At 42.2% G+C, this 20,578-nt stretch overlaps 3 protein-coding genes across 3 annotated transcripts; 1 reads left to right on the top strand and 2 right to left on the bottom strand.

The window, feature by feature from the left end:
• Window positions 1–215: 215 nt before the first annotated feature.
• On the bottom strand, window positions 216–7,250 carry LOC115403056 (high-affinity choline transporter 1-like). Its single transcript, XM_030111841.1, has 9 exons — window positions 7,131–7,250; window positions 5,593–5,838; window positions 5,311–5,424; window positions 4,493–4,648; window positions 4,210–4,358; window positions 3,857–4,000; window positions 3,447–3,600; window positions 1,729–1,946; window positions 216–1,200 (listed from the first exon to the last, which is right to left on the bottom strand). The coding sequence occupies exons 2-9, from the start codon at window positions 5,774–5,776 to the stop codon at window positions 547–549; spliced, it is 1,773 nt and encodes a 590-aa protein (XP_029967701.1). The 5' UTR covers window positions 5,777–5,838; window positions 7,131–7,250; the 3' UTR covers window positions 216–546.
• Window positions 7,251–9,797: 2,547 nt separating this feature from the next.
• On the bottom strand, window positions 9,798–11,907 carry LOC115402886 (claudin-14). Its single transcript, XM_030111505.1, has 2 exons — window positions 11,662–11,907; window positions 9,798–10,371 (listed from the first exon to the last, which is right to left on the bottom strand). The coding sequence occupies exons 1-2, from the start codon at window positions 11,893–11,895 to the stop codon at window positions 9,847–9,849; spliced, it is 759 nt and encodes a 252-aa protein (XP_029967365.1). The 5' UTR covers window positions 11,896–11,907; the 3' UTR covers window positions 9,798–9,846.
• Window positions 11,908–15,718: 3,811 nt separating this feature from the next.
• LOC115402682 (F-box only protein 47) lies at window positions 15,719–20,287 on the top strand. The gene is made up of 10 exons (XM_030111206.1): window positions 15,719–15,920; window positions 16,216–16,377; window positions 16,478–16,554; window positions 17,007–17,081; window positions 17,306–17,414; window positions 17,616–17,789; window positions 17,911–18,060; window positions 18,158–18,300; window positions 18,948–19,107; window positions 20,187–20,287. Exons 1-10 carry the CDS (start codon window positions 15,719–15,721, stop codon window positions 20,285–20,287), a joined length of 1,353 nt encoding a protein of 450 aa, XP_029967066.1.
• Window positions 20,288–20,578: the final 291 nt, after the last annotated feature.

Below are 20,578 nucleotides of genomic sequence, written 5' to 3' on the forward strand. Positions count from 1 at the left end.
GACCTCAAATTATTATTGCTCTATTAATACATTTACTCTATTTAAACATAAAATTCAGAGTGTAAAAAAAAATTCTGCATCACTAACAGATGGACACATTTGCATGAAACCCGGCAAAAACATATATATGAAATGTTTTGTAGACGTTGACTTGGTTCCTCGGTTATATATTGCACTTTTCTCAGGACCTACAATAAATCTAAGAAGACGTTCTCAAAATCCCCCTGGTCACTGTAGCAGCACTTAAATCAAAATGGTTGTAGATTCACAGAGTCATGTCAAGAAAACAACGAGTGAGTATCTCATGTTTCGCACAGCTGAATGAAAGTCAGTGTCTTGTTCTTCCACAAGGAATCTCAAAATAGGAGGAGGCACCATGTCATCGCCATTACATAAACTTGTGGAGTCACTTGAAAGCCACACAGCAGATTCCTGTTGATTTGGCTCCCAGTGTGGCAGTAGCAAGTTTCCCGGAGAATGGCGATGCCTTTTTTCAGTATTCCTTCTTCTTTATATTCCTTGATGGTTGTGTTGTGCCTTTGTTTTCTAGTCACCAATGTGAAAATCCTCCGGACTCAACGCGCCATCGTCACTGAGGGCTTCGGCGTTGGTGAAGGTACCGGCCAGCGAAGCGCCCAGTGACTGCCTGACCGGAGCCATCTCTGACAGAATGATGTTGTCGTGGTTGCTCACCAGTGTCGTCTTGTCCATGATCTCCTTGCTGTGCTTGGACACCACGGCATCCAGGAAGTCATACTTGTGTGACAGAATGCCGCTTTCAAATAGGTACTTTGCCAAATAAGAAAAGGCCACATTTGCCAGAAATGACGCCACCATGGACACGGACTTGAAGGGAAACCTTTGCTGGACAAAGTACTCCACGTCTCCAGTGAGGTGGTGGATCTTCTCCGCCACCACCCAGCCGGGGTAGAAGATAAACGGAGGCAGCTTGAGGTAGGGCTCCCCTCCACCGATACGCAGCAACAGACCAAAGATATAACCGGCCACTGAACCATAGGTATTGGTTCCCTTGACAAACAGCACGCTAAGAAGTTGAGGGAAAATGATGACGTAGACCAGGTCAGAACTCAGGTACCACAGGCCATAGACGGATTGGGTTAGCAAAGCCATTGCAGTGGCAAGAGCTCCAAATACAAAGATGGTGAGGCGCATCACCCAAACAATCTCTCGATCTGAAGCCTGGAGGGAAAAAATGGAAAAGAATTTTGATGCTAGGAGGGCACGGCAAGAGAGGTCAAAGCTAACAAGAATGGTAAACCATGGATCTGGCTGTACTTGAGTGTAGGAGAGACGTTTGCAGATGAGATGTTTACCATTCTCACAAGCCTAGATTAGCATATTGACAGAGTTAACTAGTATTGACCTCGATGTACAGCTCTAAATAATGACAGTGACTGAGCAGTTGCTTCAGCAGGGTTAGGGGTTCACACAAATGCCGGTATTATATTCATTATGTACAATCTGAAGCAAAACAAAGATTAACATTTACACACTAACAGTCCCTTGTAAGGAGTTTTTCTCAGTTTGTTTCATCTTGTCTCTGGATTTCTGCACTACTTTTTTCTGTTCAGCAGAATCATCGAAAATAAATCCAAGTTGCGCTATTGCTGTTCTTGAAATTGGATATATTGATTGGTTAACTGACACAGATGAACAATGACTCAAGCTGTGCAGATGTGTGTGAGTATTATTATTGGGGACTCTTACCGACTGCCGGAAGGCGAGCTGATAGATGTTCCTGGCAAACATGGAGCTGGCTGAGAGTATGGACGAGTCGGCGGAGGACATGACCGCGGCCGACACCGCCCCAAGACCAAAGAAGGAGACGTAGGGTGGGCAAAGGTACTGAAGCACGATGGGAAGGATCATATCCGACTGATCCTTGTCTTTTGGAGGGATGGAGCCGTAAGTAGTTTGGTTCCAGTCTGAAGACAGAAGTTTGAACCATCAGTTAGTGCTGAATGAGCCGTTGGCACATGTTCATTTTTATTAATTACTGACCCCATGCTGTTGACCAAACCTGTTGAATTAAGTGAACTGGGAACTATGTAGAGTAATTTTTATACTAATCTCTTTGCTTTTCAGACAGAACAATCAACTTTAAGACCTTCTTATTTTCCACCCTGTTGACACGTGTGCTTTAGTTGCTGAGAAACAAAAGGATTAATTTGTTTGCACACCAGAATACATTGATTATCAATAAAATGCTTTACTGTTCATCTAAATACAATGAAACAGTCACAGTTATGACAATAATGGCTGAAGAAAAAGACATGATGCGAGTCAGTACTAAGGACTACATTATGCAGCTTATTTGCATTTTAATGGTAAATTTAATCAATGAGCATTTCACTGTTAAAGATTAACATCAAGTAGTTGATTCTGCTGAGCTCTAACTGTGCATGAAGGCAAACTGGTATTGAGAACACACAGAGACAAAGAACAGAACACCTACACCTTCCCAGATTGACACATGCCACAACCATTAAAAAAATAAAGAAATATTTTTCTATTTTTCCACTGTAGTCACAATCTTTCTTTGACATTTTTCTTCTAAAACATCATTTGAAGTGTGTGCCACAATTCGTCCCTGCCCTCCTCCTCCAGAGATACCCAATATGTGTCATTCTTGTCCATCCCTGGATATTTATAAGACACAGTTGATTAGCGCTGGTTACACATGAATTAGCTTCAGATGGATCTGATTAATTAGCTCATTCGCTGGAATCAGAATGATCCGACGGCTCTCTGCTCTCCCCGTCGTGACAAGATCCGTCTGCTGTTTACCCTCAAGATACTGTATCTTTTCACATTTACACATCTGAAAAAAAAGAAGAAGAAGAAGAAGAAAAAAAAAAAGAACCCAACCGGCTGGCACGTAAACAAGCCATGAAGGCACGGCGCTCCCTTTGATCGCACTTTCCTGTTTGGATAAGGGATCGGATTCCTGGATGTTTTGATGATCTTGTGATGTTTCATTAACTGCTTAATTATTGTATGCGGCTGTGCGCGCGCACATGATTTGCTGATCAGTGTGTGTAGAAGAATAAGTGTATATTTGGCTTGTGTTAGTCTCTTCATTGGTGTTGAAGACATGAATTTTTCAGAGTTGTGGGACAGATCTCACCTTCAGGGTGACGATGCAGGGACCTGAATTGATTGAATGTATTTGAGGGTTTGAGATGTGAACATGGAGAATACCAATTTAACATGGCTACTGACTGGTGGTCCCCCAAGCATGGTATAAAGTGTCAAGTAAAGTATTGTTCCCATTCTGATAATGGGAATCTGGCCACTATGGTCCATCATAGGGTTAGAGTTGGACAAAAAGTAGTTGTCTCTACAAGAAAGTAAATACAGTCAATGTATTGTAAATGCAAGTCATAGAAACATAACATCTGTGTATATGGTATGTGTGTATTTACCAGTGGAAGCCCCTATAGCTCCTATGAGGACTGAGGGGACGGCCATGACCAAGCAACCAAAGGCAGCGAGGAAAGAGAGGACCTGTGCGTAGGTAGCTGAAGAGGCAGAAAGAACCCGTTGAAAATAGACCTGCCAGGGAATCCCCCCCAACATCTAGAAACAGAAACACCATGGTAAATACAGACTTCAGACCGATGCATTGGAATCAGCAATCGACAGAGCAACCTGAGTTAACTGTCTTTTTAAGGAAGTCTGTAAATTAAAAGACTGCAATCCTGGGCTTCAGCTAAACATTAAAACGATCTTTAAACCCAGCCTGCAGTTTTACTAAGAACAAAATGTGTCGGTGTTTTACTTCATAGTGATTTTCTATCTCATGAAGAATCTTCAAACGAAAGGTAAAACTTACCAGTAAAAAGAAATTGTCTGCCCAGAACCATTTATCTTCAGGTTCAATCTTCCCCAGCCAGGGAGACTGATAGATGACTTCTGTGGCTGTGATGCCGATGTCTGATACAGCCGGGTTGGACAGGGCGAAAGGCACGCTAATCCACTGATAGCAGAAGGAATCACAATGCAAAGATTACCATGATATACCTATAACATGACAAAAAACACCTTTCCACCATTCATGTAGTTTCCACAATATTTTATTCAATTTTCCATATTAATTCATAGATTAAGTGAGGAAAATTTTCAAGCTTGAAAAAGTTCAGGACTATTCAATTTGATTAACTAAGAAAGAATCAATCCTAAACTCACCAAGCCTAAAAAGATACAGAAGAGCTGGACCACATCCGTGTACGCGACAGAGTATAATCCACCAACCAGAGTGTAGAAGATGGCGATCAGCGCTGAGATCACGACTGACATGTTGATGCCTATGTCCACAATCACACTGAGAGTGGCGCCTGCATGACGAAACGATCAGTGAGGGAAGAAAAACGGCACTCAAATGTCCACAGCTGTTACCTGAAAGTATCGTTGGACGATATTTGAGCTTTGATTGAGTGTGTAGGCAATAACGTTTGAGTGTTCCACGAACCTAAGGCAGACAGAATGGCTGCAGACCAGAAGATTTCCCCCATGAGTGCTGGAATGAAGAGCAGCCCACCCATCCTTTTACCATACAGCTGCTGGAAGGGATCCAGCATGGTGACGTACCCACGTGATCGCATGGGTTTGGCAAAGAAAAGGCCACCTGAACGATATAAGATGTAGAGATAACACACATGGAACACAGGCAGGTGGATATTATAACATACAAGCAAATGAATCTCTAATTCATTCTCTAACTCTATCTAATTCAGACAGAAGTTTAAAAGCCATCGCTACAAAAAAAAAAAAAAAACAAACAAACTTGAAGGAACTATAACTTTTCAATTCAAAACTGCTCAAGCAACGTTTCTCAGAAACAGTCACAGCTGGTGGCTGACAAACTGTCCCAGATGTGACAGTGACAGTCAAGTGTGCAAAATGTTGCACAAACCTGAGAAGAAATCCTTATATTGACTGCCGAAGAGACTGAATGCACAGTAAGAAGAAGAAACTGGTATCTTTTTAAGAGAACAGGCATTCATTCATTCATTGATCAGCTCAACAGTTCAGTTCGGACAACTACTTTACAGTGAGAGCTGTTTTATTTCCATGTAGTATAACAACTATGCTTCATTTAAAAAATGAAAGCATATATGATAAGTTCACTGCGGTGAACATCAGCTCCTTTTACTGAAAAGTAACTACAGCATTAATCTGTATTATTAGAAATGTGTTTTAAAAAATACAACATCAATGATGAGTTTATCTGAGGATCTTTACTGTTGGAGGGTTTCTCGACTGATTTTTACAGTTTGCAGTTCTCACCTACTACCAGGCTGAGTGCGTAACCAAAGGGTGCCTGTGCCCAGGCCAGGCCGTTGCCTGGCAGGTAGACATATTCTGCTGTCCCATTGATGTAGCCTCCACCCACCCAAGTGGCTGAAGCGGGGAAAGAAAAAGAAACAAACTCTTGATGAGAAACATTTGCATTCCAACAGGTTAGATTCCATGAAATGGAAAGGGTGCGCATTATAAATTAGAGTTATACCGCTGAGGTCTGCGCGTAAAACGGCAAAACTTAAAATTCAAAGCGTCTCCGAGACTCACCGGTCATTGTGAATCCTCCGACGAACAGCCCGATGTCTCTCCCCCCGACCATGATGCTCTCGCTCCGGTCCCCGCCTTCGGTTACTCCAGAGTTTTTGTTCTTCCAGGCAGCCCAGATCCCCACGAACAGAATCAAGACATAAAAAAGCACAATAGCGACGAGACCCTCGGCGTGGATGGTCATCTTGCGTCCGCTTCCCGCCGAGATCAGGCGCTTCTCCGCTCCAACTGCAAACTCATGGAGAACTTTAGGAAAGACAAACATAAAACATTAAAAATAATAATAATAATAAAATAAAACACATAGACGATATTAAAGAGAATACAAATGCTCAAAATCAATGTGACACAACAAGGTTTTTTTGTTTTTAGATTGAATTAAAGTCGAGTCTGCTGCGCGTATTACGCACACGGTGGCGAACCAGATGAAAAGCTTGCGCATGAGAACTTCAATCAAAAGGGTCGAGTTAAAAAAGGTACTCTAATAAAAAAAATACAAGCATTTTATTCTAAATGGGCAAATGTCATGGGAATACTATTATCCTTCTCTTTTCTTTCTTTGCCATTGTCTTCAAAGGGTGGCCACACCTGGCGCACATAACAGCCGGAGTTTTACACCGAGTTAGTCTGACTGAAATGTGATGTTAGTCTTTTAACTGGTTTAAGAAAACGGAGCTTTGCAAATACTATTTCAGTCTTCATAAAATAATGTTTTAGTAGCTCAAGCATACCGAATAAGAATTTTTGATCATGTCTAGAATAAATTAAATAAGGATAATTCAAGACAGACATTTGACTGCTTTTAGATCATCGATTAGGAATGAAAAACGTCTGAAGCGCATTTCATGTACATTTTAAAGAAGAACCAATTCCCCATGGCAGGAATATGATAAAGTCGCCGAGATGATATTAAACAAATGTAAAAATGTTTTAGCTCGTCGAAAACATAAAGTGTCTCACTTGGAAAAACTATCCATGCGTCTTACCGTATCCAAGTGACAGGAAGGAGGAGGATACTCCGGCATCCCATTGTCAATAAGTCAAAATCACCAGAGTAAGCTTAAAGGTAAACATGGAACAGTTCACCAAATATTCGTGCTCCCATATCACTTGCATTAAAGCTCTAAGTTCATTGTAGCAGCTTTTACGCGCACTTCACTTGCTGTTTACGCGTATTGTTGTGGTCTATTACTTAATCTGTCGGCAGTTTTGGATTTTCGTGTACAAGTCCATTACACTCGACAAAGCTGCAAATCTAACCATGTCCACTTTGGTGTGAATTTGTGGAGTTTCCGTGAACAAAAGTCCGGAACTCGACGCACTACTTGAAAGAGACCCAAAAAGGATGAACAGACTTTCAGTTTGATGTGCTGATTCAGAATCAAACCCGGATTCCTATCCCCGTTTTGCTGACACCACGGTTCCAGACCCCGACTCTGCATTATTGATCTGTCTTTAAATCATCTGCCAAATGCAGTTACATTCTGCTACTTGACGTATGTTGAAGTAAATTATTACGAAATCTGACTAACTCTTACCTTTAGTGGAAGAGAAAGAGATCTAAATAGACCACAGGTGCAGGGACTCCAAAGAATTAAAGCAAAGACTGTAGAAGAAAATCGTTACTTGCAAAAAACAAAAACCCCCAAAAAAACGGATCGACTTGTTATTCCTCCTAAAACACAATTCACTTGTGTTGTTTTTTGAGTCACAAATGCTCGTCGGAAAGAGACGAGAGAGGGGGGACTGAGAGAGGGAGGGGGAAAAGGGTGGAGGTGGGTGGAGGGGTGGAGATGAATGGGAGTGGTGGGTTTATTGGGTGCTGTCAGGGTGGGTAGATGGTGGTGGATGAATGTCTTCCAGGGCAGGACGAAAATAGCACCTAATAGAGAGTGGCATGACGCACAACCTTACTTAAAAAAAAGAAAAGAAAAGAAAAGAAAAAGCTTTCCAGTATCATAATTTAAGACTGGCAATGGATGGAACCTCTACTTCGCCAGGTTACATTTACAGGCCTGATATAATAAGATGCTGTGCAGGTCCCCGCCTGCTCAGTGATTAAAGCAACGCAGTTACTGCAAACGCGGCTCGTGCGACGGGCAGGCTGACAGTTTAAACAGCGCACGCAGTGGCTTCTCATTTTATGGTCCCTTTTACGCATGGAAGCCCGATACATGCGCCTCTGAAATGAACACGTTTCTCAAACACACTTCTTTAAACAGGTTTAAGAAAACCTCTAAATCTCAAGAGAGCTGCAAGGCTGGACATTTTGATTGAATTAGTTCACAACATGAGTGTGCATGGTGCGATCTACCCACTGGCTTGCGCAAACAATGGATACTTAACCATGGTTAGGGTGTTTTTGTTCAGTGCGCAGCGCGATTTGCGGATGTTTTTAAAAACTACCACCACAGACAAACACCTGCTTTCAAACCACAGCTGGAATGTGGACCAAAGACAGTCCAACTTCCTCGGAGCAGGACTCATTGAAACGACCACACCGCTGTCCATGGTGCTGAAGTCACGCTCACGCTTCACTTTACGGACATTGACTCGGGAACAAAAGCTTCCATTTCATTCAAAAGCCGCCTGTAAGATCATTTAGATTAAACTTATCCATTCTTCATTCGGACTTTTTACCTTCTTAATCTAATTTCAGAAAAAAATCTACTGTATCCAATGTTATAATTTCACTTATGTTTAATTTTCTATTCTATTCACTGCTGCTCATACATCTACTACTACCTCATACCATCAGTCTTATATTTCAGTTGTCTTTTTAAAACAGCTCCATATGGTTGACAGCGAATTTCTTATTGAAGCAAGTATGCATCCTCACTGTACCTAGATGTAAACAAAGATGTAGACTTTAGTCTGTTGGTAATAAGATAAATGACTTGCTTGAATTGTGACATTTTCTAATTTAGAGACCGCGGGGCTGACAGTCTGTCAGGCAGGGCAGCTCTAATTGGAAGGTTATCTACCAAATAAACCGCAAGAAACATTTCCACACAGTGACAGCTAGTCCAGGAAATTCTCAGAGGCTTTCAATTAAGAGTCACACCCACAACATCCTTATATGGTTACTTTATGTATTTACGTTAATGATTCAGAAAATTTTAACGATATCCCGAGAAACTACATGAATGTTATGAATCAATAAAGGCAATCCTGAAGAAAACAAGGCATCTATCGCTGAAGGCGCCTGGTTGTCTTAAAAAGAAGACCTTTGTCGCCATCCAGTGTCTCTTTAAAGCTTTACACAAACCTCTGAAGGTTTCAGAAAATGAGCTGAGCTCAAAACAAGGCTGAAGAAAACTACAGAAAGTCATATAAAATCTGAAACGCTCCTCAAATATAAAGTGGCTTTGTTAGGATAATCTCTTCTATTGCTAATAATCTGATTTTCATAAAAGTATAACCAATCACTTTATATCAACATATTTACTGTCGGCCGTTTTTATTGCAGATTTCTTTTTGACTTGTCCTTGTTGTATGATGCAGGAGAAAACGCAACATCATTTCACTCACAAGACACCATTTTTAAATTCAGACCAGTACAACGTTTAAACAGATTATGGGTATTTAATGTAACACATTTAAAATGTCTCCATCGATCCCTCTTGACTGTTAAAGGCTCGTTGCATCACTGAATGTTTGCTTTAGTATTGAAATGATTTAAAAACACAGAATCCTCACATTAACACCAGTCCGCGTGTCGATTCTTTGAATTGCCTTTCAGAAACAGTCAAACCTCAATTACAGGTTAAAACACAGAAGTAAAGGATCTGTTGTTCAACAAAACGGCCTCCATTTGTGCCATCTCTTTTATGGCGATCTTGTATAAAACGTCGCCATCTTGTGGTCACTCAGGGACACAGCAGCAGAGTTCAGTTTTCAGACCTCTGTACACAGTGAGGTCCTGCTGTGAAGAAAAGGAGCAAAGGTTAAACTGTTAAATATTGTTTCCACAGCGAAAGCGGCAACTGATCTCTGGTTAAATATCCTCCACAATTTCCATACGGTCATTTTGAGTACAAGGAAGTTAAACAAATGTTACGAAACAAGTGTGCATTTGAGCCTGCTGTTTTTACAGGGGTCACCACAACAAGCCACTGGAACTCCAACTGCAGAGAGATTCAACCTGAGTCCCAAATCAGCTCAATGTGGCAGAAAAAAAAAAGTCTTGGAACATTCCTGCTTCATTCATAGAGACTTCGAAGTGTCACAGTTACTGTGTCTGTGTCCTCAGTTTTACACGTAGTTATTGAGTCTGTATCCACTGCTCGAAAGAGAGCAGAGCGATGGAGCACGATTGTCCTTGAGGGCCTCTGCAGGCTTGTAGGGTGGAGCAGGAGGATAAATGTTGTTGAAAGCAGGAGGAGGCGATAAAGGGGGATTCCTGTGTATGTGGAGGGGCCTCTGGGGCCAGCCGCTGCCGCTGCCTCTGCCGCTGCCGCTGCTCCAGCACAGCACCAGTCCCCCGGTCAGACTAAGGAAAGACGACGCGTATCCGATGTACACGGCCAGGCCGATCTCGTACTTCATCCCGCTGGGGAGGAATGGGTCAAAGAAATCCTTGACGACGTCATTGGTGGTCCAGGAGACAGTGACCAGGCACAGAAGCCCCGCACAGAGGAAACCAATCCCCCCACTTAGCACCAGGTGGGATTTGATGGCCGAGCCGCGGACAAATCGAGTACACTTCATCCCCAGCACAGAGACGGCAGATGTCAGGGCTGAGGTGACACAGGAGAGAACCATGAGTGCCCGGGCTGCCTAATGGACAAGAGGAGGACAGAAAATGAAGCCTGAATTGAAGTCTTTTTGCAAGATAAGGCCACAAACACTGCAACCATACTGTGACAGGTACTTGTGCATAAGGAAACCACTTTTCTTTAAAAAGAACAAGTAGTTTAAGATTATACAGTAATTAAATTCACTGAGCTAAGAGCTCTGAGAGCCACACTCTTTATGAGAAGCAACATTGTGTTATATTGACCGTGACTATATGTGAGAGTTACTGGATGGTGATTAATGCAATATGCAGTTTAACGTCACTGTGAACAAGTTAAGAACATCGGCTCAGGAAGCAGTGTTAGCATCACAAGCTATTAACCTCCATATGTTACTGATCAGCATTAAAATTATTGAGAGTACAGTCATAAATGAATGCTGGAAACTTCTTGAGAGTATTTGAAGAACACTGTTCTCAGATCAGAACCTGAGAACAGTGCTAAAAACCTGCTTTACATATCAGTAAAATAATTACCAGTAGAAATGAGTAAATAAATACTGGCATAATGTTTTAACTCAAATAAAAGCAAAAAAGTACTTGACATATAAAAGTAAAAACCAGCACTCAGTCAAACATTTTTCAGTTATATGAAACCAAAGTATTCACTCAGGTTGTGAAATAAGGCCATGGATCGGAAAGTGTGTTGCTGCTCTGAAGTTGTTCTGTTATCTGATTCTCTTTGAGCCGTAGGGCTGTAATTTCTCTTCTCATCAGAGGAACCGGGTTCAATATATTTATTTTTTAGGAGGTCAAATCATTCCTTTTCTGACTTTGTTTTCTAATTTTGTATTAATGTTGGGAAGGAACATAATCAATCAACAACTCATCCTGAAAACAAATTATGGCCACATTAGGATTAAAAAGGTCAGGTATTCAGGATGGAAATCTGTTCAATAGATAAGTCAGATAAATAAATAATTTAAAATTACATCTTTGTATCATTGGGAAAGTGTGACTTTGTAATTTCCGATAATAAGTATATTAAATAAAGTCCTTATGCTCTCGTACAGCTAGTAAGAAGTCTAAGAAACCTTGAAATTAACTTTAAACACCAGAGTTTAAATTACAAATATGTTTCCTTAACAGTGTTATGAAAGAAATGAAAACAGTAAATCATGTTTTAGAAAATGAAAGAGGTGAACTGCCGAGCGTTTTTTTTCCTAGCTAACGTATCACCTTAATACCGCTGGTAAACCAATGTGGCCTCTGCTCTGTGGCGGCAGCCGGAGGTGTTTGGAAGAGGCTTTCAGATAATGCTGTTAGCGCCGTACCTGCAGGTCTTCGGGCAGCGCCAGCAGAGATTTGTACACCTCACACTGGTAAATGCCCGTGCTGTGCCAAACGCACTCCATCCACAGGCCTTTCAGGTAGGAGGTGGCCGTGATTATGTTGGAGCCGACGTAGCCCGTGCAGCGCCAGTGAGGCAGCAGGGTTGCTACGACAGTGCCCGCGAACCCAAGCTGGCCTAAGAAGAAGCCAAGGACCTGAACCGCCATGCTGGCCATGGTCGGCTTGGACGGATGCTCGAACTGCAAAGAACAAACGCGAAGTTTCAGGGGAAAGACACAGACGACTGGACGCCTCTCTCAAAGGCACCCTTAAAGTTATCAGCTACACTCCACACTGGATTCAGAACACAGACAGTACAATGAATCAAGACATGGAAAAGAAAAAGTGTGAGAGTGTACTACTGACGGTTCTACAGGCTGGAATCCTCCTCTCTGTCTGCTCGGTCCTCAGCAGCAGGCTCTAGTCTTCCGAGTTTACATCCAGTCACAGAGCCGGAGCCATTCCTCAAAAGTCTCCTGGGTGCGAGCAGAAATAGCTGCGGAAACTTTCAGCATGCTGGCATCAGTCTCCTGTGAGTGGCAGGTGACTGCATGTGTAACTAATGAGAACGGTGTTCAGCTTCACCTGTTTAATGCTCTCCTCTGGAGGGTAAGCCACAGCAGTCTATTTGTTAAGCTCTTCACCACCCTTCAGGAGAAGAAAGAGAGAGAGTGCGTATGAGAGAGAGGGGAAATTAAACATTTACAGAAGCCACCCAAGCTGAGAGTGCGGCTATGAGCCACTAACTTTGAAATTTTTCACAGCTCTGCAGGGTGTTTGGGAGCGAGGGCCTGAATGACTTGCTGACAGAGCTCCAAGCAGCTGGGCCCCCAAAACTGTGACTACAGGGGCGAGAGAGCAGTGACTGTGATTGCAATAATGGCCAAAATAATATTACTTCCAGAGGCTCTCAGGTTTTAAATTCACAACCACAGGCCGAGTAGTAAAAATGCAACTTGTAGCTCTGAAATGCGGGTAGAACCCCCTCCCACACACTGAGAAAAGGTAACTTTGAGAGTAATTAGTGATTTATTCTCTTCCTTAAAGGGGACATCAGACTGTAGAATGACTAGACACATTTTAAAACACATGCCGGTTTCTGTCAAACAACACGACTTGATTTTTCACGAGGAAACCAAACTGTAGCTGTATTGTGCTGACTTCCTCTGAGAACAGACTGTTTTCCATAAAGCCCAATCATTGTTCAATGTTAGCGCTGGCACTGTTGGGGCCACTTAAAATATCAGAGATAGAAGCCTGATTGTGTTCACTTCATGATTGAATGCACTGGCAGCACGAGAAATAAGCAACAGGAACAAAGGCAAAGCTGCGACGAATCTTATTTTACTTTGAAAGCACAAATTATCTCATTTTAGTCAGTGACAATGCCTGAAAAGCTCAAAAAAAAAAAAAAAAAAAAAAAGGAAAGTATCTTCAAACCGAATTAATCTCAAAAGGCTGCTTACTTTTAACACTTTAAATATGATGAGAAATAAAAAAAAAATCACCAAATTGGGACACTTACCAACGAGTTGACTACAGGGCTGCAGTCACAGGTGTCCAGATGGCGGATTCACCCTGAGATGCAGAGACGTGTTTGGAGGAGCTCCAGATAATTAGAGCCATTGGCAGTGACTCGGTACTGACCAGCTCCGTCTGTTTCTGCTGCTGTTTTCACAAACAATGTGTGTGTGTGTGTTTGTGTGTGTGTGTGTTGCAAGACTGTCAGCTGTGTGATCGGCCAGTCCCAGACATCATCGTTATCATCATTACCATCATCACCATCAGCGGCATTATCCCTGTCAGAGTGGGCAGCATCGTGTAACAGATGACAGGAGCGACAGTCCTGCTGCTGGCTGGTTGCTCCAGATGGATTAACAGGGTCGATGTCAAACCCAGAGGCAAAGCGAGAGACAGACAGAAGAGATATTGTCCTCACTAGTGGTGCTATTCCTGTCTCAGCTCTGCGCGTCTATGGATCTGTGGATAATGAAAGAGAATACTATTCATTACAAGACGAAAAAGACAATCAACTATGCACTTTATTAACCAAAACACTCAGAATCAATCCTACAATCAGCATGATTTTGAGCAGCCTGAACAATGCTGGAGTTGTGCATGTCCTAAGTGTACAGCTACAGGTATAACTTTTGATTGCATGTGCTGGTACGTACTGTACAGCCACCCAGGCTAGGTCATTATCTCTGAAATCCCCTGAGGTCCAGAGTGTTCCTTTTTGCTCTCCCTCTCTCTCTCTTTCTCTCTCTGTCTGATTCTCTGTCCCAAGTGTAACCTACCGTGACATCCTGTTGGTATACAAGAGCATTTCCCCAGCTTCTCCTCTGGGTCCCATCACGAAGCATTCAGCTCTCTGTAAGAGCCCCGTAGCGAAGGGATGATCCTCTCCAAGGTCTGCCGGTGGGAGACGCCACTTGAATGTGGAACACTTAATAGTCTTAGTTAAGAAGAATAATCCTGTGATTAGCAGCTGAGCATAGTTGGGTTGTTGTGCACGGTGCTGGAGGGAGACGCAGCTGTGGTGATGTGCACACAGGAGATTCCTTTTAACTCTTCTTATGTTCACAGAGGTTTAGAAAGCTGCACTTTTTTTTTCCATACACGCGACGTATCGATGGTATGAGAGAAGATGTACTCAGTATAGAAAAGAGAAAGTAAATCGAAACAGGCCTAGAGACACACACATTTCTCCCAGACATTTTGGATGATTCGGTAGCTCCTCAGGATGAGGTTGGATGAAGCACAGGTGAAGGTTACACACAGGCAACAAACTTCATGAAACAGCAGCTGAGAAAATGTTGTGAAGGCAGGAAGATATGAGCAACACTAATCAGCTACAAGTACTGAAAACACACGTGTTGTCCAGCTGGATAACAAAGAAAGGGTGCAATTAAAACAGGGATCATATTGAATGAAGATGGATTAAAAAGAATGTTAACAATTATTGTGCTTTGTTCATCATTTGGCAGGATGTTAGGTTAAGTAATGGTTAAACACAAAGTATGGGCAGCCTGTTTGTATTAGCAAAAGAGTGTCAAATACAATTTTAGTTCAGGAGCCACATACAACCGGCCTCATCTTCATTAGCCCAGAATGGGAAAATAGTGCCTTAACAATCCTAAAAAGTTAAACTTTAAAGTTTTTCTTCATTGTAGCATAGACAATACAAGAATAAAATGTTAAGCTTCACAGAGCTAAACAAATTCTACCAAAAATTTCTTTAATCTCAACAAAAGCCAATTTTAAAGAGACCTTCTTTTGCAAAATACAGTGAAATGTCCAAAACTCCTGTCCAGCAATGGCGGGTACTCAGACATTCTTGTGGACAGGTGACGATGCTGGATTTTTATTCTATCAGCTCAACTCATCTCAACTCTCAACAACACAACTACCAAATCCCAGGAGAATATGGACTCATGTCTCTTTGGAGGCCACCACCATCGATGTTATTGTCCATCTGCTTTCACAAACCCAAAACGCAGTGACAGGTTTGTGTTTTCAGTTGTTTTCAGTTTGCCATGCGAATGAGAAATCAGTGTTAAGCGTAATTGCTCAAAATCTATGAGCATTTGAAAGCTTTGCAATCTGCCAGGTGGCTTGGCGGCCTTATTTAAGCCTCTCGTGGGCAGATTTTGGCCCACGGACCTCACGTTTGACACCCCTGAATGACCGCTAACATAATTAGCATTTTTAGACGGTGGCGTTCTGTCGGCAAAGATGAAAGAAAAGATTCGCGCCATCATAAAAGGAGGAGTAAAGGCGAAACCAGGACTCCACGCTTCACCTCAGCATTTACAGGTGCATTTATAAGAAAAAAAATTGAGTTTAAGGCTTGTTCTCCGCTTAATTACCTCCAGCATGTGACTATTTGTTGACATGAAGCTAAAGGAAGTAAAAATGGCGCAGAAGTCACGTTAAACTCAGAAACTCGGTCTGAAGTTAGCTTACGTGCTTCGTCTGTTTCCTCTGCGGGCTCAGGAAATGGCAGTGGGCAGGAAAGCGTCCAGAAATGAAGGTAAAAGCAGATGGAGTGAGAAATCCTCCCAGCTGTGTAAGAGGCTGTTCCTCCGGCCCCGGCAGCCCAGGACCGTCCCGTCCCGCCGCCAGGCCGCCAGCCCCGGGGTCAGCTACCTGGACCGGCTCCCGGTGGAGCTGTTCGACATGATCCTGGACAAACTGTCCGGTAGGTTTCAAAAAAGCCCACCGTGGAGGAAATAACACGATTCATGAAGTAGTTTTTAATGAGCCTTCACAATTTAGTGGGTTTCATTTCATGTATTTGTCATTTTAATTCTTCACAATTACACACCGTCTAGTCTCAGTCTGGAAAAATACGAAATATTCCACCAGTTTATCAGCCTTTATTACCTATTAAGTCTTCACAAAATGAATACTTGGCTGCTAGAGTTTGGTAGATAGATGAATAATTTTTTTATCCATGATTTTTTTTATTAACCTCTTCTTTTATTTTCCACCAGTGTTGGAAATCAGTGTGTTCAGCATGGTATCTAAGGATATCTGTAGATATATAATGGACTACATCTCCACTCTGGCCTGGAAGAAAAAAGCCATCTCTTCACACTTTCACCATCCCTCCTGTCCCGAATGGGTTTCAACTATTCAACACTACAGGGATCTCGGTATTTCAGCATTCGTCTTTAATCACTTGTTAAACTCTCTACACAACAACACGGTCAACTAGTATATAATATCTATTTTTTTTTTGTGTTTATGTTTCAGGGTTGCTGTTCAAGCGGTGCACTCTGCTGCTTCCCACAAAGGAGAGGCTGAGGTTCATCTTCAACAAGTTTACGCACGTAAGAGAAGAAAACTGATGAAAACAATAGGTGATTGGTAAAGTTTCAAATGCACAGTGTGTCTTTTTGACTTCCCTCTTCTTAGGAATCACAAAGACACTATTGCAAGGTGCTGCTGCGACTGTAACACAGGCAGATTGTTTTTTGAGCCGGCTGTTAACGTTTAGACAGTTTGTTAAAGTTGCATAAAATGCAATGATGTTATCACTATATCTGTCTTTGGTCAACAAAGTATTAATATATCATTAAAAAGTTCACATTCCAGTAAAATTACTGCAATTCGATTTACCATTTACACTTGCTTTGCAACTTAAAGATCATGGAGAATTTTTAATTCACTATTTACATCTTATAAAGCATAAAACATTTGGCCGCATGTCGGGTTAGTAGGGTTCATCATAGTTCTTGGTCATCATGGACCATTTTTGTCATGATTTTACGATTTGTTTCAGGTTCCCTGCTTCACGCTGGAGCAGTGTTTGACACCACAGTGCTCCGGTTTTTCAAGCTACGGAATCTTTCTGCAGGTGAGGGACTCATAACTCGACAGACTTGAAAAGAAGTCAGAAATGGGATGGCGTTAAAAGCAGCACGGTTGTATTGAAAAATAATAAATTGCATAGCCTGAAAAACCAACAAACAATCAAACCACGTTGTGACAGATTGGGGAAAAAAAAAAGTGACTGTAGAAATGCTGAATACATCAGGTTGGAAAATGTGTAGCTCGTCATGACTATCGATTACCTGGCAGACGCTGATCGCAGGCTGGGACGAGCTGGAATGCCACAGAGTTTTCAACTTCCTGTGTGACAACATCAACCTGCTGCAAAGAACGGAAGCAGTGATCACTGCAAAGCGGGGTGAGTCAGGAAATGCAGAAAAATATTGAAAAGGCAGCAAGAGTCAACGTGTGTTGAAGCCTCTATATCCAGTGATTCTTGTAGACGGTTATTTCAGAAGAAGGTGAAGGTAATGAGTCCCCCAACGTGCTTTCAAACCTGTGTGGAGAAATGTTCCGAGACGCTGAGCTGATCGCTGTATACCTTCCTCTGTTTCCTCAGGGGCGAACAGCTTCCAGGAGCTGCAGCTTCGCTTCTTCTGCCGTCGGGTTCTGTTGGATCCTTGGTCCCAAAAGCCGGAGGGCGACTTCTGGCTGCTGCAGCTGCTTCAGCCTTGGCCCATGGTCAGCCAGGCCCACCTGCTGTTCATCCTGTACGGACCGCTGATGCCTGAGGGTGAGGAGTGCTTGAGCCAATGAAACAACAGCAGAGAAATACATTATGCGGTGCACAGATATTTGTGCTAATGCTTTCAAAGTGTTGCAGGTTTGTAAGTGTGTGTTTTTCCACCATGCAGGCGTCCTCGCCTGGCAGGACCTGGTGGAGCGGGAGTTGCCCCACCAGGCTCTCTGGGACCTGGCCCAGGCCATCCTCATGCTTTTCAGCCAATTCAAGGCCAAACACCTGACCGTGGACTCCATCCCGGCCATCTTTGAGGAGCTCATTGGTATCTTTCATATCAGCAGAGAACCACGCTAAGGCAGAACGTTCAAACTGCAGCACTCAGAGTCCGACAACAGTTTATTTCCCTTCACCGTCTGCAGTCATCCCTCAGCCGTGGCATGTGCTGAACGTCGCTCGTCTGTTGGTACTGTGCGGCAACGACTTCTGCTTCACGTTCCTGGCCAGCAAAGCCCTCAACGGTCGACTCCCAGAGATCTCAAGACTCATTGTCTTCATCATACTGGTGAGGAAAAAGAAGCTATTGAAACGTATTTTAACTTTAAAACTCATCATATTCCTCAAAAATCATGACCACTGTGTTGACCACTATGAAGAGAGCTCGGCCTTTCTATTCATTCATTTTGATAAATCTCTTATTTATCGAAGCAAAAACTTAAATGGTGACTAGTTTTCAGTATTTTGCTGTTAATGTAATGAAATTAGAAAGCAGTTTTCTGCCATATTTGTCAGAATTGGTCTCAAACTTGTGGAGAGCAAAAGAAGCAAATTCTCTATTTTACTGAAATTCTTCTGTCAAAAAGAAGGGATAATTTGTCACAATAACAAACATTCAGCTCTTGTTTCATGTGATCATTTAGTAGTATAACATGTAAGTTCTTCTAACTTCCTGGTAATAACTTCAACTCTGTCAAAACAACGTTTCAAATTCTGACAAATTATGGAAAAAATTAAATGTAAGTTTTGTTGATTTTGTGTGATTTAATGCAAGATTTTAGTTTTCAGAAGGGATTTTAATCATTATATATCTGAACTTGGGATATAAACCCACATTTTGTGAATAAAGCACAGAAAATGTGTGAAAGTTTCCGTATTTAGCGGCGAGAGGACATTTCTCCTGTTTCCTGTTCTGAGCGGCTTCCTCCCCGACAGGTGTGTGAGAAGGACGGCTACCACATGAACTGGGCGGTGAAGCTGGTCAAGGCCGTCTGCGACGTGTTCGCCAAAGTCAACGACAAGTACAACTTCATCCAACAGCTGGAGAGCAAGTTCTCAGAGGTCACCAGGGAATTCTTTGAAATGTCTGTCTCAGGTGAGGCGGGGCTGCGATCCATCCTTCATCCCAAACAAGTTGAGATTTGAGACAAGTTGAAAAGTGAGAATTACTGTTTCAAAGTGCAAAAAACTCTTCAAATAAATGAAAAGTACAAAAAAAAAAAACTATGACAGAACAGAGAAACCAGAAATGGCTTCTCGCCAGTGTGCATAAAATCACAAAGGCCACAGCTGAGGAACAGACAGACAGATGGTTCTGAAACAGCATTATTGATAACACAGTTACGTCTGTGCATCAAAAAACAAATGTTTTAAACACCAATGACTTAAATATGTTTTTTTTTTTATCTTTCTGACACATTTAGTCAATTGATGTGACTTAAAAATTTGGAACAGGAGAAGCTGTGATTTAGTTCTCTGGGATGTTTCAGAAGCAACAAGCTTCAGTAAACTGTTGTTTCAGAAAGTGAATAGATGCATATGAATGTGGTATCTGGAGGTGATAGTCGGAGTGTGTGTTTGTGTGTGTGTGTGAGAGCATCGCTGAGGTGTATTTGAGGAAACAACTGCCTGTAGTGCAGAGGAGACTGTTTGGATGGAAGTTAGCAGACTTTGTGCATCTAACGGCTCAGACAGATGGTAAGTATGAGCAGGAAACTCAGGGAAATTTGTTTTCGCCTCCGTTTTTCCTCCTGCAGCAAAAAAAAAAAAACGTCTTTCATGTCTGATGAATCCAACAGCTTCAGCTGCACTCGTGAAAAAGACTGAGAGCTCTAAAAAGTTATGGTACAGCTTGGCTGTGGAAAGGGTTTAAAGTTTATAAAGGACATTTAAAGCTTGTTTTATATATATATTTACAGGAAGCCAATGAAAAGAAACCAGTCTAGGGGAGATATGATTTCTCGCTGAAGCATTCTGAATCAATTGGAGACGTTTTAAAGACGTTTTTTTTGGACACCCGACATGGAAACTAGATTTCCCAGAGCTTCCTGGTCCACCTGTTCCCCTCCATTCATCTGCTACACCGAAGTCGTCCTTCTGTCTGAGCGGATTTCATTTCAGTGCAAGTTTTGAAACTTCTAATTAAAAGTCAACATTGTTTTAATGTGCTTTCAGGGAACCGCTTTGAAGACAGGGAGACTTTTCAGACTCTGTGCATCCTCCTCGACTCCGGCGCTCGCTTCCACACTAAATTCCTCCACATGCTCCTCAAATAGTGATTACAGAGATGAAAAGTGACGAGATGCGAGGGACGGGAGTGAAAGTCAGGCTGATGAAGATGGTTCAAGTTCAACAACGTGTTCTTTTTTAACCTTCAAATACTGCATTGTTCTCAGAAACACATGACCTTGTTCTTAGACCATGTTGTGTAAAGTTTGATATTTATTCACTGACGGTGACAATATTTATTTATTTTAATAAAACATCTCCATGAAAATATAGTAAAGTCAGATGTCAGTCTTTGTTTAAATTATTATTAAACTGGTACTTTTACTTGAAGATCATTC

The sequence above is a fragment of the Salarias fasciatus genome, chromosome 16 (assembly GCF_902148845.1).
Source record: "Salarias fasciatus chromosome 16, fSalaFa1.1, whole genome shotgun sequence".
NCBI lineage: Eukaryota > Metazoa > Chordata > Actinopteri > Blenniiformes > Blenniidae > Salarias > Salarias fasciatus.

What these genes read in the sequence shown, in the direction of transcription:
- LOC115403056 (XM_030111841.1), bottom strand. Translation starts at nt 5,776, where the DNA reads ATGACCATCCACGCCGAGGGTCTCGTCGCTATTGTGCTTTTTTATGTC. An exon ending in AGCTATAGGGGCTTCCACTG is followed by an intron (nt 1,947 to 3,446) that starts GTAAATACACAC and finishes TTCTGTCTTCAG; the next exon opens with ACTGGAACCAAACTACTTAC. An exon ending in AGCTCGCCTTCCGGCAGTCG is followed by an intron (nt 1,201 to 1,728) that starts GTAAGAGTCCCC and finishes TTTTCCCTCCAG; the next exon opens with GCTTCAGATCGAGAGATTGT.
- LOC115402886 (XM_030111505.1), bottom strand. Translation starts at nt 11,895, where the DNA reads ATGGCCAGCATGGCGGTTCAGGTCCTTGGCTTCTTCTTAGGCCAGCTT. An exon ending in CGCTGCCCGAAGACCTGCAG is followed by an intron (nt 10,372 to 11,661) that starts GTACGGCGCTAA and finishes CTTGTCCATTAG; the next exon opens with GCAGCCCGGGCACTCATGGT.
- LOC115402682 (XM_030111206.1), top strand. Translation starts at nt 15,719, where the DNA reads ATGGCAGTGGGCAGGAAAGCGTCCAGAAATGAAGGTAAAAGCAGATGG. An exon ending in AGTGATCACTGCAAAGCGGG is followed by an intron (nt 17,415 to 17,615) that starts GTGAGTCAGGAA and finishes CTGTTTCCTCAG; the next exon opens with GGGCGAACAGCTTCCAGGAG. An exon ending in CTTTGAAATGTCTGTCTCAG is followed by an intron (nt 19,108 to 20,186) that starts GTGAGGCGGGGC and finishes ATGTGCTTTCAG; the next exon opens with GGAACCGCTTTGAAGACAGG.